At 39.6% G+C, this 16,503-nt stretch overlaps 3 protein-coding genes across 3 annotated transcripts; 1 reads left to right on the forward strand and 2 right to left on the reverse strand.

Annotated features, from left to right (window-relative positions):
• The first annotated feature begins 1,689 nt into the window (after window positions 1–1,689).
• On the forward strand, window positions 1,690–2,156 carry LOC117570176 (uncharacterized). Its single transcript, XM_034251652.2, has 2 exons — window positions 1,690–1,746; window positions 1,806–2,156. The coding sequence occupies exons 1-2, from the start codon at window positions 1,744–1,746 to the stop codon at window positions 2,154–2,156; spliced, it is 354 nt and encodes a 117-aa protein (XP_034107543.1). The 5' UTR covers window positions 1,690–1,743.
• A 3,312-nt stretch (window positions 2,157–5,468) lies between these two features.
• On the reverse strand, window positions 5,469–6,058 carry LOC117566703 (uncharacterized). The gene is made up of 2 exons (XM_052003966.1): window positions 5,993–6,058; window positions 5,469–5,921 (listed from the first exon to the last, which is right to left on the reverse strand). Exons 1-2 carry the CDS (start codon window positions 5,993–5,995, stop codon window positions 5,469–5,471), a joined length of 456 nt encoding a protein of 151 aa, XP_051859926.1. The 5' UTR covers window positions 5,996–6,058.
• Window positions 6,059–8,692: 2,634 nt separating this feature from the next.
• LOC117566702 (skin secretory protein xP2-like) lies at window positions 8,693–16,006 on the reverse strand. The gene is made up of 5 exons (XM_052005700.1): window positions 15,957–16,006; window positions 15,370–15,891; window positions 15,096–15,297; window positions 9,399–9,493; window positions 8,693–9,324 (listed from the first exon to the last, which is right to left on the reverse strand). Exons 1-5 carry the CDS (start codon window positions 15,957–15,959, stop codon window positions 8,770–8,772), a joined length of 1,377 nt encoding a protein of 458 aa, XP_051861660.1. The 5' UTR covers window positions 15,960–16,006; the 3' UTR covers window positions 8,693–8,769.
• Between the last annotated feature and the right edge of the window lie 497 nt (window positions 16,007–16,503).

Genomic DNA, 16,503 nt, shown 5'->3' on the forward strand with positions numbered 1-16,503 from the left:
CGAACGAACAAATGAAAAACAAAGTTCATAAAAATGTTGTAAAGAATATGAAGCAAAACACTACGTTCTCCCCATACACGTAAGGTGTGCTGTTGTCTTCTTGAAGGTGAGCCTCGCGATGGTAGCTGTCCAAAAAAAATAATCAACATAAAAAAGAAAATTATTTGCAATATTATCAGAGAGTGAAAAACTTGCGTGCACAGTGGAATTGATGTGTTCGGAAGCGGGCAAATATTAATAATTTAGATACTGTATTCTAGACAATAAAATAATTTTTTTTTTTCATAAAATAATTAAAAAATTTGAAAATAAAAATAAAACTACACAATTACTTACAAAGTTTATTGTTTGTCTGTTAAAACTGTAGAATATCCATATTTACATTTAAAATTTAAATAAAATACGAATTTAAAGAAAAATATTGTAACCCGACAGCTTATGGCAAATAAGTTTTGATCTAATGTAGATCGATTATAACAAATATTCAATTTTCAATTACAGTCAAGACTCCTTTTGTGGATATTTCCACTAGCCAGATATTTCTCTAGGCGAAACCTTTTTCTATATCGTTGGGTATAGTAGAGCGTCTTTTAACCAAACAAACAGAGAATTCTTGATAAACATTGGCAGTAATAGAATTATGTATAACTTTTCAATCTTTTATTTTTATTTGCATATACTTTTTATGATTGATTATCAGTTGGACAGCGGAAGACTAAAATAAGAGCCTATCGTAAACCAAAAATACATTTTATCAAATTGATAGTTGCTGAAATTTGCGGAATTTGTTTAAAAACAAGTTTAAAGGCACTCTGCCCCTATAATCTGAATTAATTTAAAGTCTTTTATATGACCATTAATCTTCATTTAAGAAATCTTAAAATAAACCTATACCAACATTAAGGCTTTAAGATGACAGTTATTTATTTATGTATCTCTTTCTCAGTTGAGAATATTTTTGAAAGTATGCGCCTTTTTGGCTTCTTAGTTCCACTGTGTTTGCGATTTTACTGCTACTTTCAGCACTTTCAGCAGTTGTTACACTCAGCTTCCCCGTTTGATTGGACAGTAATTGAAGTTTGTTGTGTTGAAATGAAATTCAAATTAAATTTCGTTTTAATCAGCCACACGATTCATACAACAACACAACAATAACAAACCCAAATACCTATACAACGACTAAACCCAACTCAGAAGAGTAAGCGGGGGTCTCTTCAGGGTCACTCAAGTTAGACGTAGACGTAGATGTAGACGAAGATGGTTGGCTCGTGGCCCTGTCAAACAGATGAGCAAAAGTAAATCAATTAAAGGGCCACATTTGAGATACGCGGCGCATTTTGTTGACCTCAAACTCTAAAAAATTCAATCAATCGACTGTTGTCCACCGAAACACTCAACAACTTCAAATAATGCACGCAAACAAACAAAACGTGACCATAACTTCATCAATCTTTCTTTCAAACCATGTGCATACGATCGAGTCTGAAACAAAGAAAAACCGGTCAGCCTTATGTTGTGGGTATAGCCAGTGTTGCGATCTACAACTATGTTATACTGATCGTCATATCAAACGACATCAGCATGAGGGGAGATGAATGAGTCGGATCAAGTTCAAAGTCATTTGTCTGTTTCCGTTGCCGATCGTCGATCGCTGATTATAACATTAACTATATAAAGCGTTGCAATGACCTAAACCAAACACCAAACATAGTCTGTTGATCGTCGCTTAAACATCAAATCATCATGGTAGGTCAAACTTAACATCTTTCGGTTGTCAAGTCAATAATCATTCGTATCCTTTATAGAAATTCGTGATCATTGCCGTCGCCTTCCTGGCCTGCGCTTTTGCCGATGTCTCCGAATTAGCCGATCCAGGCTATGATTACCCTCAGCCTGCTCTGCCCGCCCCCGCTCCTGTTGAATCCTACATTCCCCCAGCTCCACCAGCACCTCCTGCACTCCCAGCTCTCCCAGCCCTGCCTGTGCCATCCGCACCCAGGAACGAATACATTCCTCCCGCACCCGTTGCTGCCCCAGTTGATGCCTACATTCCACCCGCCGCCGAGGAGCCAATCATCGAGGAGATCGAGCAGCCTGCTCAGGATGGTTACCGCTACAAGACTGTGCGTCGTCGTGTCTTCCGTCACCGCAACTAAATTTGTTACGAATACTCATACATAGGAATCCATTTTTATTGTTTTTGTTACCTTTGGACAAATATAAAGGAAAAATGTTAGCCAAATGTTGTCTTGTAGTCTCTTTGATATTAATCAAAGGATCTGAAGCAGGCCAATATATCACACAAATACCAAAATATATATTATTTTGCTCTTGACGATTTTATGAGGTAGTTAAGCATGATTATGAGGAAGACCTTCCTTCCCATCAAAAAGCAATTAAGATCGCGATAGTGGAGAGTTCCGGTGATTTGCCTGCATTATTATTATTAGTAATATAAATTTTACAATCTTTATTTGAAATCATGCTCAATTTACACTCCTATAGTATGTCTTACTCTATATCGCTTATGTCCCGACAAAAGAATGTATCCCCCCTTAAAGTAATTGAATTTTTGAAAAGTGTCAATTGTCAAAATTATATTGTCATGTTCTTGTGTTCATATGTCTCTATGAAAGCTATTTGAGGCTTTTAAAGATCACAGAGTTCAAGTTTGATTTACATTTTGGATATGCCTTTCACGCCACCAAAGACAAAAAAAAGGTAACAAATATAATTTTAAAGCAAGAGTGCACATTATAAAAAATTAATGATTATGGAACATGATAATGATTAATTGCAAAAGGATAAATAGCTTAGAAATTATTAAAAAAAAAAAACAATTTTATAGAAAAATAATGAGGTATAGCTAGTTTTTATTTTATGTTTTAATGACATTCCAATTGTGAACAGTTAATTTTTTACATAAGCGTATTAAAAAAATGTCATTTTGGTATATTTTCGGTGTATAAGTCGAAATTCTTAGAGGATATCGATTTTTTGTATATTTTATGGTGGTGTTTGTCAAAATTCTTTAAGAATATCTCAGAATAATCTCAAACCACTCATATTTTATAACAACGATTCCATTGATTAAACGTTGAAAGAGAATGAATGCACATACCTACATATCTCTTATTAGTAGAAAGAAATGTTTCACTCGAATTTGAATAATTTTAATACCAATACAATGCAGCTTTTGTTACCAAGTGCGAAAACGAATTCTTTTTTCTCTTGTGGTACTTCATTTCACTTTATTTCTGAGTGGCTAGCATCGATAAGTCGCCACATCTCTTACCTCTTTCTCGCCTTCCGCAGTCATCGTTGTCGTTGTCGTTTATAAAACGCTTAACATTCGTGACATATTTCGCATTTAGCTGTGCGATGTGAAATGAAATTTATAGACTTTATCCATTAGGAAAACAATTACGACTGCAAACAATGGTGGCGACTCTGCTGGCCATCGTCCAATGATGGCGACTCCCTGGACCGAGCGAGCATATGTTGCAATTGCGATGGCGATTGCGAACTACGACTGGGATCGACGCGACGTGGCCACCTCAGACTGCGAGTCTGTCCGCACAGTTTTGCTAGTTAGGTTCATTGTCCTTGTCGGCGCGTAAGAAAAAATATATATTTTCTTATTATTTTGCCGCAGAATATGCGACGCTTCTCCAGAAGGACGTGAACGTGGACGAGAGTGAGGAGGTCGAGACTCTGGCTTCCTGACTGCAACACAAATCCAATTACCTTCAAAATAATAAACTTATGTACATACCAAAAGCAAATGCCAATGCTCAGAGTGAGGATGGGACATTTTCTTCGCACACACACACGCACACACTCGTACGCACACAACATTCACATTTGCTTTATCAACTGTTGATAGACTCCATGGGGAATTTTCGGATGTCACGCCACGCTGACAAAGGCGGCGGCTGTGGTTTGTAGTTGGATGCTGCTGAAAGTCTAATATTTCTGAAGCTAAGGGGTGCTATTGTCTGCAGATTCGTATTTTTTAGCTGTAAAAAATGGTAGACTCCAGTAGTCATCAAGATCTCTAAGCCTTGATTATTTATCTCTGACATAAATATAATATTCTATACAGAAATGTGTCGATAGCATTTGACAGTCCGTTAATTACAGGGTATTTAATTACATCCGGTAAGAATAGGGAGGAATCTTTTTGACAAGCAAAAGGAGATAACTACGAGGAAATAATGTAAATATATTATCTAGAGCATCTAACTCCCTGAGACTATATTCTCTGAGCGTGCTTTGGTCACACTGTATTGTGTATCTTACACTGAAAGTACCTTAAAGTCGAGTACACTCCAAAGTAGATTTCTTACTTGTTTTCTATTATTTTCTCCATTCTGCAGGACATCGCTGCTTTGTCCTGTCTGGTGATTTCCACAGCTTGTTTGCTGCTCATTACTTGGCGGGCGAAAAATGCACGAACTCAATATAATTTCGCCACTTGCATGTCATCAGCATAAACTGGGTGCAAAATATGTGGCGTTCATTGGCGACGCCACAACGTTCACATCCATGTCCTCAGCGACTGTGAGGACGCAGTGACTGGCGGCGACATTGACCGAAGGAAATTCGTTTGAGAGCAAAGTCAACAGCAATTGGCCAAATGACTTGTAAGGGTTTCTGCTCTGTCAAAGCAGTCAACAGCCAAAGCAAGAGAGAGAGAGAGAGAGAGAGAGAGAGTGAGAAAAGCATCCTCAGGGGCGAGCGGGACGAGCGTGAAGTTTATTGAATTCACATATTTCCCATTTTGCATTATGGCCAACAAGTCTGCTCCCTCTGTGTTTTTCCTTTCTTTTTTTTTGTTTTCTGCTTTTTTTTTTGTTCTGTGCAGCAAATTTGCCGTTTGCTGTTTGATTTTGTAATCGAGGATTTGTTTGTTTTCTTTTCTGTTTTTCTTGCATCTTTTTTGTGGCTTGGAATGTTTTAGCCATTTCTTTTTTTTTGTTTGTTGGGGGTAACTCAAATTGGTCTGGTCGTTGAATTGACCTTTTTACTGCGCTGCGCTTACTGATGGAGACGATGACGATGGCTCGATGGTGATGGCGGGGACGATATCGGCCTCTAAAAGCCGGCGACATGTGTTTGGCCTTGAGCGGTTTATTTAGGGCTTGGGTCAGAGATATTGAATTGCTTGGCTTGACTTCGCTTCGCTTTAGGTTTGATGCATATTACTTGTCTGTACATATGTAAAGACAGTTGGGCTCGATTAAAGAAGGGATGACCTGTTGGATTGCTCAATATGCCTCAAACCGACTTGAGGTTAAGCAACAAACCACATCATCTAAGACTGCTGCCAATGCTTCATTTAAGTTAAAGTTTCTGTTGTTTTCTTTATAAGGTTTTTATTAGATGTTATATATACTTTAAGTTCTTATCATTTTAAATTTCACTCGTTTTTAATATTAGTCAACAAAGTTCACATCGTTCGATGATTAGTTGCGGTGACGGAAGACGCGACGACGCACAGTCTTGTAGCGGTATCCATCCTGAGCAGGCTGCTCGATCTCCTCGAACACGGGTTCGGAGAGGACGGGAGCAACGGGAGCTGGTGGGATGTAGGTGTTTGAGGGAGCAGCTGGAGGAGGAATGTAGGTGTTCTTGGGTGCTGGTGGTGGTGGTGGTGGTGGGGGAGGAATGTAGGCCTTGGCGGGAGCTGCTGGTGGGGGAATGTAAGCCTTAGCCGGAGCTGGAGGAGGAGGAATGTAGGTGTTCTTTGGTGCTGGTGGCGGTGGTGGTGGTGGAGGGGGAATGTAGGTGTTCTTTGGCGCCACTGGAGGAGGAATGTAGGCAGGTGCAGGTTGTGGGTAGTCATAGCCCTGATCGGCCAGTTCCGAAACATCCGCGTAGGCGCAGGCCAAGAAGGCAACGGCAATGATAAGTACTTTCTGTAAGCGAGGATGGAGAGTTGGGTTATTGGATTGATCCTTTAATGAAGGTATATATCCATCGATATTACCATATTGGAATGCTTGAGTTATTGCTTTGTTGCTGCTTGGATCACAAGAAGCTGTGTACTGATGAACTCTCAACTTGCAGTTGTTTTTTATAGCCCATAGTTGAACCTCAGGTCAGGCACAAACACAAACACAACCACATCCACAGCATCGGCCGCAGCAACCACAAATTAATTGCGTGATGCCATGCTATCTGTTTGCCCTCAAGTGCCACGAGCTCAGCTTGAGACACAATCGCTATCGCTCTGTTCCATGCAGAGTCGTAGTCAACGCTGCTGTCGGAAGAGGGGAGTCCAATGCCAAGTGGTTCGACGGGTTTCGTTATCCGGCACCTTAAGACAATGCGTTAAAGCATTGCTTTTGGCTTTGACTGGGGTCACCTATTGAAACTGAGAGCTTCTTTAATTAGATCAAAAACAAAAAAAAAAAAAAACACACACATCCATACACACAAACTATCAAAGCATTGACCATTTACATATGAATCGTTATGCTAGTTATTGCTTTGCTTTTTTTCGCGGTTGAGCTTGATGTATGTTCGTGGGTCATTCGCACTATTAGCGGTGTTCGGTGTTCATTTTTCATTTGCTATATTTAATTTGTTTTTATTTCTATGATTATTTTGTTATTATTATTTTGTTCATACTTGTATTGGCTTTTTTATTGTAGATGAACATCTCAACTTAATTTGTGATGTTGCTTAGCAAAAATATGTATGTTATAAATGTACTCTGTATGTTGTATATCTTATTGAATTAAATTTTCAGGGTTTATTTGCATTTTTTTTGTATTGCTTTGTATATAATAGAAGCATTCGATAACATCAAATTTGATATTCATATGAAGTTTTCACAATGGAAATTTTCGGTTCCTATATTTATATTATTATAATGATTGATTAAAAATAATAAGACAATAAAGCCACGCAATGTTTAGCCATTGTAGCTTAAATAATCGGACTATACTAATTGTTAGTGTTGCCAATGTCTGTATTATAGTTAAAAGATTAATGAGATGTATGAAATAAACTTTGGGGTTCACGGTAAGTAACTGGACTAAACGAATTCTACATTCTGTGGTTCCTAGAATAAGATGACTAAAATTATATTCATATTACAAAAGCCGCTCATCAAATTTTGCTCACAGTAATCTTCTTGATTGACTAATATAAATAAGTTGGAAATAAATAGTCGAGTGTACCGACTTTGAAATATCGCAACCCATTTTGTGTGTCGCTTTGTTTAGAGAATAAAGTGAGAGTCTAAGACATAAAGATAAAGACATGTGGATCTTAGACATCTCTTCTACTGAAAGAAGTAGCAGAACGTAAATGGGAACTATATTTTAAAAATATGTAAAATTGATTGATATATTTTCAGGAATAATTGAGTAGCACTTTTTACAAAAAACTTAAAAGAATTGAATTTTATACATATGTATGACAAATATGTATATAAAGAAAATACATTACAAGGCCAGTATTACTTCATTCCGTCTGTTACATATATTTACACGAAATCTGAAAACTTTTTAATGTCCATTATCAATTGAGATAGAAAATATTACGTAAAACAAGTTTGCAAATAGTAAGTGAGCTACTGTCAAGTGTGAGATAACCATTACATATTTTTAATTAAAACAAAGCTATACCAAAATAGTGGTATCATTAAAATATACTTAATATATACCAAAATACCAAAATACTAAAATATACTAGAAGCTATATTTGGTATATGGATCTTCTTGGCATTCAAGAAATACCATAGATGGAAAATCTATAAGACTAGCAACCAAAGCAAAGACGACTCGATACCCGCGAATAGCTTTTGCAATATTAAATTATTTCTTGAATAACATATACGTTTTTTTTTTTTGATCAGAGTCGCCTCTTTCTGCCATAATTTTCATTTGCTTTTGGCTTATTTTTGTAAAAGTAATACAAATTATGCAAAGTATTCCACAATTAGCTGAAGAAGCCGAACTTGCTTTATGGTCGGTAGAGTAAAGATGTTAAACACATTTAGAAAGAGTTCAATGGGTTTTTTTTTATAAACAGAATCACACTCCATAGACCATTTAGCATAGTTAGTAGGTAATAAAAGGGCCTAGTGAAAGGGTATTTGAAAATCCAGTTTGGCTGTTACTCTTTTTTTTGTGCTTTAATTCAAGATATTTTGAAGATTTTGTTTTTTGTTGTTTTGTCCCTTTTTGACCACTCACACTTTGGTGATTTATGATCATCCAATATGCTGCCAGCCTATGGTGTCATTTGGAGATTATGCCAAAATTAATAACAATCTGTTTTCTCCCTTCGCATGTCGATTTGCTGCGAATGTTAATGATATTTGGCTTGGCTTGGTTTGGTTCGTTAATTGTCAAGAATCACATTTGCCTAATTTATTTTCCCATCAACCGTTTGGAATATTAAGTAGGATTTGCCAGCTGCTTGCATAAAATAAACATCGAATCGGCTTTATCTCCCATACAATAAAAGTGTTAATATGCCGGCAATGCTTCTACGCATCTACCAAAGATCGTAAATCTCTGGCATGCGGAAATAAAATACGATGACAAATGTTTTGCGGACTTACTCCTATGTTAGATCGTGATGTTTTTTCGAGATGCTGCTGCTACATAAATGCAATGGGGGTAACAAATCAATCTGGTGGCAAGATTAACTTGCTTGACTCATAAAAACAATGTTCTTACACAAACTTAATAATTTTTTTTATTGAATTAACTTCTTGCTATCGCCCAAAGTGCAATGAATGAGCACATCTTACAGACGGCGACGGATCACACGACGCACGGTCTTGTAGCGGTAGCCATCAGCAGACACGGGCTCGATTTCCTCTAGGACGGGCTGGGGAGCCAAGACTGGGGCGGACTGGACTGGAGCGGGAGCTGGGGCAGGGGCTGCAGGTGGGATGTACTGGTTAACTGGGGCTGGGACTGGAGCGGGAGCAACGCGGACGGGAGCTGGAGCAGGAGCCTCAATGTGGACTGGAGCTGGGGCTGGAGCGGGTGCTGCAGGAGGGATGTACTGGTTGACTGGAGCTGGGGCAGGGGCAACACGGACGGGAGCTGGGGCGGGGGCTTCGATGTGGACGGGAGCTGGGGCGGGAGCCTCAATGTGGATGGGAGCGGGAGCGGGCACATCGACGGGTGCAGGGGGAATGTAGGTGTTGACGGGCTGGGGCAGAGGAGCCGCCTTCACGGGCACTGGAGCGGGTGCCACAGGAGCTGGCGCCACTGGGGCGTAGTTGTAGCCGGAGAGGTGGGACACATCGGCATGGGCGACGGCCAGAAGAGCGAAGGCGACAACAAGAAGTTTCTGAAAGCACAAGATGGTCAAAGGATTAGTTTTATACTCCAGCTCCGGTTTGCTATTGAGACTGCTTCACCAACCATTTTGAGTTGAGCGTGTGACTCGAAACGTTTCAGCTGATAATATGATTTGGACCAACCCAAAGTGGGATATTTATATGAAATTGTCCGCGGTGCTGAGTTCACAAACAAACAAGATGAAGAATGGCGCAAATTATAGGCTCTTAATATGCCAGAAACCAGAATTTTATTGCCAACAGTTGGTTACACAAACAAAGACTAATGGAGTGTAGGGTATAAAATTGGCTTCAGCGGCAACTTAGTGGCTTGAATTAAAGTGGATAAACAAGTGAATGATGTGCAAATATTTATAGATACCTTGAAAATACTTTCGAACTAGGTTCATTATTAAATTGGTAAATTACTTTACAATGAATATTACTAAACTTTGGTATTAATCGTTTAACTTGCGATACTTGTAGCGTCTAGGAAAGTCATGTATGCTGAATATCTTGAGCTATTCGCACTTGTTTGCCATTGCTTGAATTTAAATGTCATTTGCATAAAACATAAATGCTTTATTTGTATCAAAGTCAACTACCAACTTAGCTCAGCAGCGCAGAGCTGAGTTTAGTTGAGCTGCTGAGCATTTGAGCATCTGGTGATGCGACCAAGTCGAAAAAGTCGTTGTGATTAGTTTGCTTAATTAGCTTTGATAAGGCGGACCAGTGTCTTTGTATCTTTGTCTACTCGAACTAAAGTCTTTTTGGTTGCCTCTTGCTTAATTTGACTTGGCTGTTGTTCATTGTTGTCGATTGTTATTGTTGTCGCCGCCGACGTTTTATGGCCCAGTCAGTCACTGTTGTTTCGAATACGATACAGATACAGATACAGCTACAGCTACAGATTCAGATACAGATACAAATGCGTTACTAAATATGCGAGTTCAGGTCAAAAGTTGAACATGTCGCCACCGCGTCGACGTTGCTTCCCAATGTGTCAGCACGAAAAACAAATTAGTGGCCCAATCTTGAGTGTCGAGTGGGTGGCTCGTTGGTCAGAAGTACGAGGATGAAGTCAGGGAGTCAGATGTGAAGGACGAATTTCTCGCACTTTTAATTATACAGATTACTAGAGTGAGCAACGCTACAGTTTTGCCAACTCACATTTGAGACATTTGGGCGTCACTCTTTACTCGACCCGCTTGCTCTCTCTCTCTATCTCTCTCTTTCTGGTATTGTGATGCGAATATTTTTTCAACGTAGTTTGTATGCCAAACAAAAACTACAAAAGCTATGCAAACAAGCACTTAACCCGTTTTTATTTTGACAATTCCATTATTTTCGTAGAGCCAATAAAGTTAAACTGCAAAATGCTTTGAATGCGCACACACACATACACACAACACAAGGACAAGCGCACAAGTGCAATAGTATATATAGTATATATATATATATTGCAGATATATATATAGATGTTTGCGTGTTAATAGTCAAACTTCAATCGCATGATGCACTCAAATGTTGCGAATTTGGCGGCTCCATAAACCCCTTGCGTGTTTATGAAGCCAAAAGGGTAACAAAAAAGAATAAATGAAAGCAAGTGAATATTGTATACCATAGGGAGATGAATAACAAGAGGGCTACGGTCGAGTGATCTTGACTCTGAAATACCCGCTACCCATCGTGAATACGAGCAGAGCAATGCGGTAATAATTTTAAAATATACCAAATTAATAAATTGCAAAAATACTACAAATATACCGAATGATATCTTTGGTATATTGATATAGTACTACATTCAAAATATATCACAGAGTGCAAAATATACCTGATTGTCAGTCACAGCAACTAAGAACTAAGTATTTCTTAAATAACTTCCACAATTTTTATCTGATCACAACCAGATTTTCAGGAATCATAAAAACTATAGTTATTATTGTATGTACAAAAAATCTATATCTCTATCACTTACAGTCTCTAAGATCTATGTGTTCATACAGACTGACGGACAGACAAGCAGACGGACATGAGTATATCATCTGGGCAGTTGACGCTGATCAAGAATAAATATACTTTATAGGGTCTGACTTGCCTTCTTCTCCCTGTTACACACATTTCATGGATGCACAAAGTTATAATACCCTTCTAGCCTATAGGTAGCGGGTATAAATATAAAGTAAGGAAGAAGAACTAGAATGGAGGATAACAAAATAGATAAACCTTTAATTGCGTAGGCATTCGAATGTTAAGCAGATTAGAATACGATTAAAATTCAATCGAAATATTTATAGGAAAACAGCTTCATTAAGTGGCTATGGTTGAATATCCAAATTTGGTCTTTACTGAATAATAATTTGTGTTTAAATATCATGAGAAGAACCAGACTTTTCGCATCCCGCAGCTTCGTACACCAGCTGACCTTCGATGTCAGCCTAATTGACCCCACATACACACACACATATAAAGCAGTTGCCATTCGCAAAGTCGCAAAGTTTACTTTCGACGCAGCATTTGCATAATTGTGTGGCATACTACATAACATTCACATAATCGTAGTATTTTTAACATAACATCTATCTGAACAACTGGACAATGCCATGCCCTGCTTTGCCCTCGGGCCAGAGACAGTTCGAAAATGCCAAGCTCAACTCTCCAGCTCAACAGCTGACATCGCTTAACAATCGATATTACAATTTTTTAATGCCTTGCGACTACCAGATCATAAATTCAACCCAACTCTGTGCTTTGGTCTGGCCCAGGTTCAGGTCCTGTCCTGTGCTGTCCTGCACTGACCTGCAGCTGAACCAGGACTGCTTGTCGAGTGTACTCGTATTTCTGTATATTTTGCAAGATAAATCAACGCGCGACAAATTAATGCTGCAAATGAAGTGCAACTGCCGTTCGTTGCGGCAAATGGTTGGAGTGGGTTAAAGCTGCGACTGGGGCTGGGGCTGGGATTGGACTTGTGTACAGGTGTGAAACAAGCACTGAAATCCCGAGTATCGAACCGCCCCAATATGCAGTAACAGTAAAAATAAATGAAGGCAGTCAACGTTGCATATTTCAGTGGTCGTGTGGCTGCCACTGCTGATATAATTACGCAGATACTGTCAATTTTCCCTCTCTGTATCTCTGTATCTGTGTGAGAGTCTGTGTGTGTGTGTGTGTATGCTATCGATTTCGCTGTGGGCTTTCGCTTGTTATAAGCACAATGTCTGCCTTTTCCCTACCCCCCCGCCACAGTTCATCGAAAGCCTCATCACTTTTTATATGCGACGCATTTTCACTTTTTTTTCCCTCCATTTGGTTTGCTATGATTTCTTTTGCATACTTTTGGGCGGACCTGGCGGTTGTTTGGCTCGCGATTATTTTGTAATCCATAGCGCCTAAAGCATTGATTACACATTGCGCAGCACACACCTGGCCAGCTAAAGGTGAACTGGGCGGGCCGCAAGCAGGGTCATAATGCGTGTTAATCAGCATCATTAACTGCTAATTAAGTGCGGTTGCGAATGCAGCCAACTGTCAATTGTTTTTCGCCGCCATCGCTCCGATGCGCTGCACTGCACTGCACTGCAGTATGCAACGTGTTGCAAATGAGCGTTGCCAATATCTGTCCGTGGCTTCACTTTTTATTTGCCTACTTTGCGGAGAAAAGTGTTCAGTAAAGAGTAATGAGGCTGAAAATTACCATTACACCAGACTACCTTATAATTCTGATTTTGGTTTAATAAAATGCTGTGCATAGAATTTTAGTGCAAAGCGAACTATGGGACTATATTTGCTGGCAAAAATCTGTCTTTTAGGCTGAATAATAACTTGGTTTGAGAAGCCTTGTCTGCAAGGGAAACTATTTTTTAAAATCTAGTGATGTAGACTACAAGATACCCTAGTTTGCTTAGATTGCAATCTTAGCAAGATGACAGACTGTGGGGACATTGAGATAAAAGGTATTATTATCATTTCCGAATAAATTAATTTACATATAAATATGTGTACATATTTTTCAATATATTTAATAGCTATGCGTGTAAATTAGTAAACTAATCATACTCTATTCTATAAAAATATTCTGAACTTTAAACACTGCTGATCTAATCGTATAAATTAATCAGTAAGTTCAACGAATATATATACGTGCTAGAGTGTGCTCGACAGTGGAATACTTGTCGATACAATTTTGAAATATACCAAATAACATATTTAGTATATTTACTTACTACTTCATTCAAAGTATACCATAAAAGCGAATCGTTATTATTGCTCAAAAGCTTAAATATACCAAAGGCCATATGTAGTATGTTGATATACTACTGCATTTAAAATATACCATAGAGTACAAAATATACTAGATTGTCCACCAAAGCACTTAAGATCTCAGAGCATCATCTGAGGCTAGACATACCTTACATGACTATAATATCTCGGGACTGAGATGCAACTTTCAACCCTATGGATAGCGGGTATAAATATCTGATTGAAATGTGATTTGACAAGGTTTATTGACTAAAGAGAATATACATCACACTTTGCTTACTAATTTCAACACTACCACAAAATTATAAAAAGTGTATGGAATCAATAATCAAAAAAAATTATAGATAGACCATTGCAATATACTTTTGCGTAAAAAATATGCCAACTGATTAGTGCGGTAGAATTGAATAGAGGAAATTCTAATTACCTGTCAAATTGTTTGAAATTTCACGAATAGTATCAATATAGTCGAGTACCCGATTGCAGCCAATCCATTTTTAGCCTCAATGTTTGCGAATCAAAGCGTAAAAGCATTTTAATTCATTTAATTGAGCTGCCAATATTTGACCAAAATGCAATTAACAAAATCAGCTTTGGACTGGGAAATTTGTAATGCGCCATGTGGTTGTCCATGTAAAAATTTATAGGTTTTAATTGCGTAATTTGGTCGGGTTTTAATTAGGATATGCGGTGGCATCTAGCTTCTGTGGTGGGACTTAAGTCCGGATCGTTGAAAAACCCGAAAGTGAACCCAAATATCAAACGGGAAGAGGAGCTTTAGTAAGTAGCTTCGTTGCAGACATTTCCCTAATCAAATCGTAAAGACGTCGCCGTTGTCATCGCATTTTCTTGTTAATTTTCTTTCGTCTGCATGCTGCCTGCCGATATACTGCTGCTCTGTCTCTGGGCGTCTTGTGCGTCTTGTTAGCGCAATTGTGGCTGCCTCAGCCACAAGTGGTCATTGCACTGATGAGGCCAATGCTGGCCCTATTTGTGGCCATGTTCCCGTGAACGGATATGGATGAGGATGAGGGCGAAACTTTTGAATCTAACGAGAAAAATTTCCACATCATCAAAGCCCATTCCAGCCCATAAATTCCGTGATAAATGCGAGTGCATGCCGAATGCTTTGCGGCAACTCCATTGGGATTGGGTGATTGGGGTTCGCGGATTTAACTTCTTTCTTGCTACTGCTTGACTGTTTTACTGTCAGTCGCCTTGCATTTATTTCCTGGCGATGCCACTTCAGTTAGAGGTGAAGATTGAGTTGGGGATGGAATTCGATTTCTTTTCTCTAAAAAGCTTGTACTTGACTTTCATAAATTTCTGACTTCAATTTATAATGCTGAGTTGAGCAAAGTTTTCAAAGAACTCACATGGGACTCTTGCTGATTCCTCGATTCTAAAATACAATAATTCGGTATTTTTTTTGGTATTTTTCAGGTATTTTTTTAATATTACAATTACTTGGGTAATTCGTAACGAGTATTTTCAGGATTTAAGCTACACATTTACAGACGGTTGCGACGGTAGACGCGACGACGCACGGTCTTGTAACGGTAACCATCGACGGAAGGCTGCTCGATTTCCTCGATCACGGGCTGTGGCTGGTAAACGGGAGCTGGAGCTGGAGCCTGGTAGACTGGAGCTGGGGCAGGGGCAGGCTGGTAGACTGGAGCTGGAGCGGGAGCAGGCTGGTAGACTGGAGCTGGGGCTGGAGCCTGGTAGACTGGAGCGGGAGCTGGAGCCTGGTAGACTGGAGCGGGAGCTGGGGCTGGGATCGAGACGGGTGCGGGAGGAATGTAGGTGTTCACTGGAGCTGGGACTGGAGCCTCGACGCGGATGGGAGCAGGAGCGGGCTGGTAGACTGGAGCTGGAGCAGGAGCCTCAATGTGGACTGGAGCGGGAGCGGGCTGGTAGACTGGAGCTGGTGCTGGAGCTGGGATCGAGATCGGAGCAGGAGCTGGCTGGTAGACTGGAGCTGGTGCTGGGGCTGGGATCGAGACGGGTGCGGGGGGAATGTAAGTGCTGACTGGAGCCGGTGCAGGAGCTTCGTAATGCACGGGAGCAGGAGCTGGCTGGTAGACTGGAGCTGGAGCAGGTGCTGGGATCGAGATCGGAGCAGGAGCTGGCTGGTAGACTGGAGCGGGAGCAGGAGCTGGCTGGTAGACTGGAGCTGGAGCTGGTGCTGGGATCGAGATCGGAGCAGGTGCTGGCTGGTAGACAGGAGCGGGCGCCTGGTAGTTGTAACCCGACAAGTGGGAAACATCAGCGCTGGCACAGGCCAGGAAGGCAACAGCAACAATCAGGAATTTCTGAGAATAAATTGCAGTTAGTATCAATCCTTGATCGATGGAATAAACCGTTTTGTGGCTCTTACCATTTTGATTAGTGTTTTTTACTCTTACTCCACAAGCGTTTGGATCGCTTCTGTCTGTTTTGGGGCTGGGCTGAATCTTTTTATACTATTCATAGATGAGAGCTCAAATTAAAATTAAAATTTCATGCGAATGCGTCAATCGGGTGTTCGCTTTGCTTTGGTGTATTCAATATTTGGACTGTAAATACTTTTGGCTTTGGCGTTGGCTGCGATGTGGCCAAAAGCGAATACTCGGAATCAGACCAGTCTTTAGGCTGGCGGCCAATCAATTCGATGTGTCTTCCGTTAATTGGCTTGTGAGGCAAAAATTACCATCACGGTGATTATCTTCTATCTCGTTGGCCATAGAATTTATTAACTGATTGTTTAATTTATGCCATCAAATTGATTTTTTATAATGATATTAAGGAATTGTGAAACATCTCATAAAAGCACTTATAATGGAAAATGATGTTATTTAATTATTAATATGAACACATTTGTATGTGCTTTACTATATTTGATTAAAAGTAAGATTCTATACCTAATAATAAAAATGATATTATCT

This window comes from Drosophila albomicans, chromosome 3 (assembly GCF_009650485.2).
Source record: "Drosophila albomicans strain 15112-1751.03 chromosome 3, ASM965048v2, whole genome shotgun sequence".
NCBI lineage: Eukaryota > Metazoa > Arthropoda > Insecta > Diptera > Drosophilidae > Drosophila > Drosophila albomicans.

What these genes read in the sequence shown, in the direction of transcription:
- LOC117566702 (XM_052005700.1), bottom strand. An exon ending in TGAACACCTACATTCCTCCC is followed by an intron (nt 15,298 to 15,369) that starts GCACCCGTCTCG and finishes CCAGTCTACCAG; the next exon opens with GCTCCAGCCCCAGCTCCAGT. An exon ending in TCGCGTCTACCGTCGCAACC is followed by an intron (nt 9,494 to 15,095) that starts GTCTGTAAATGT and finishes TTGTGAACTCAG; the next exon opens with CACCGCGGACAATTTCATAT.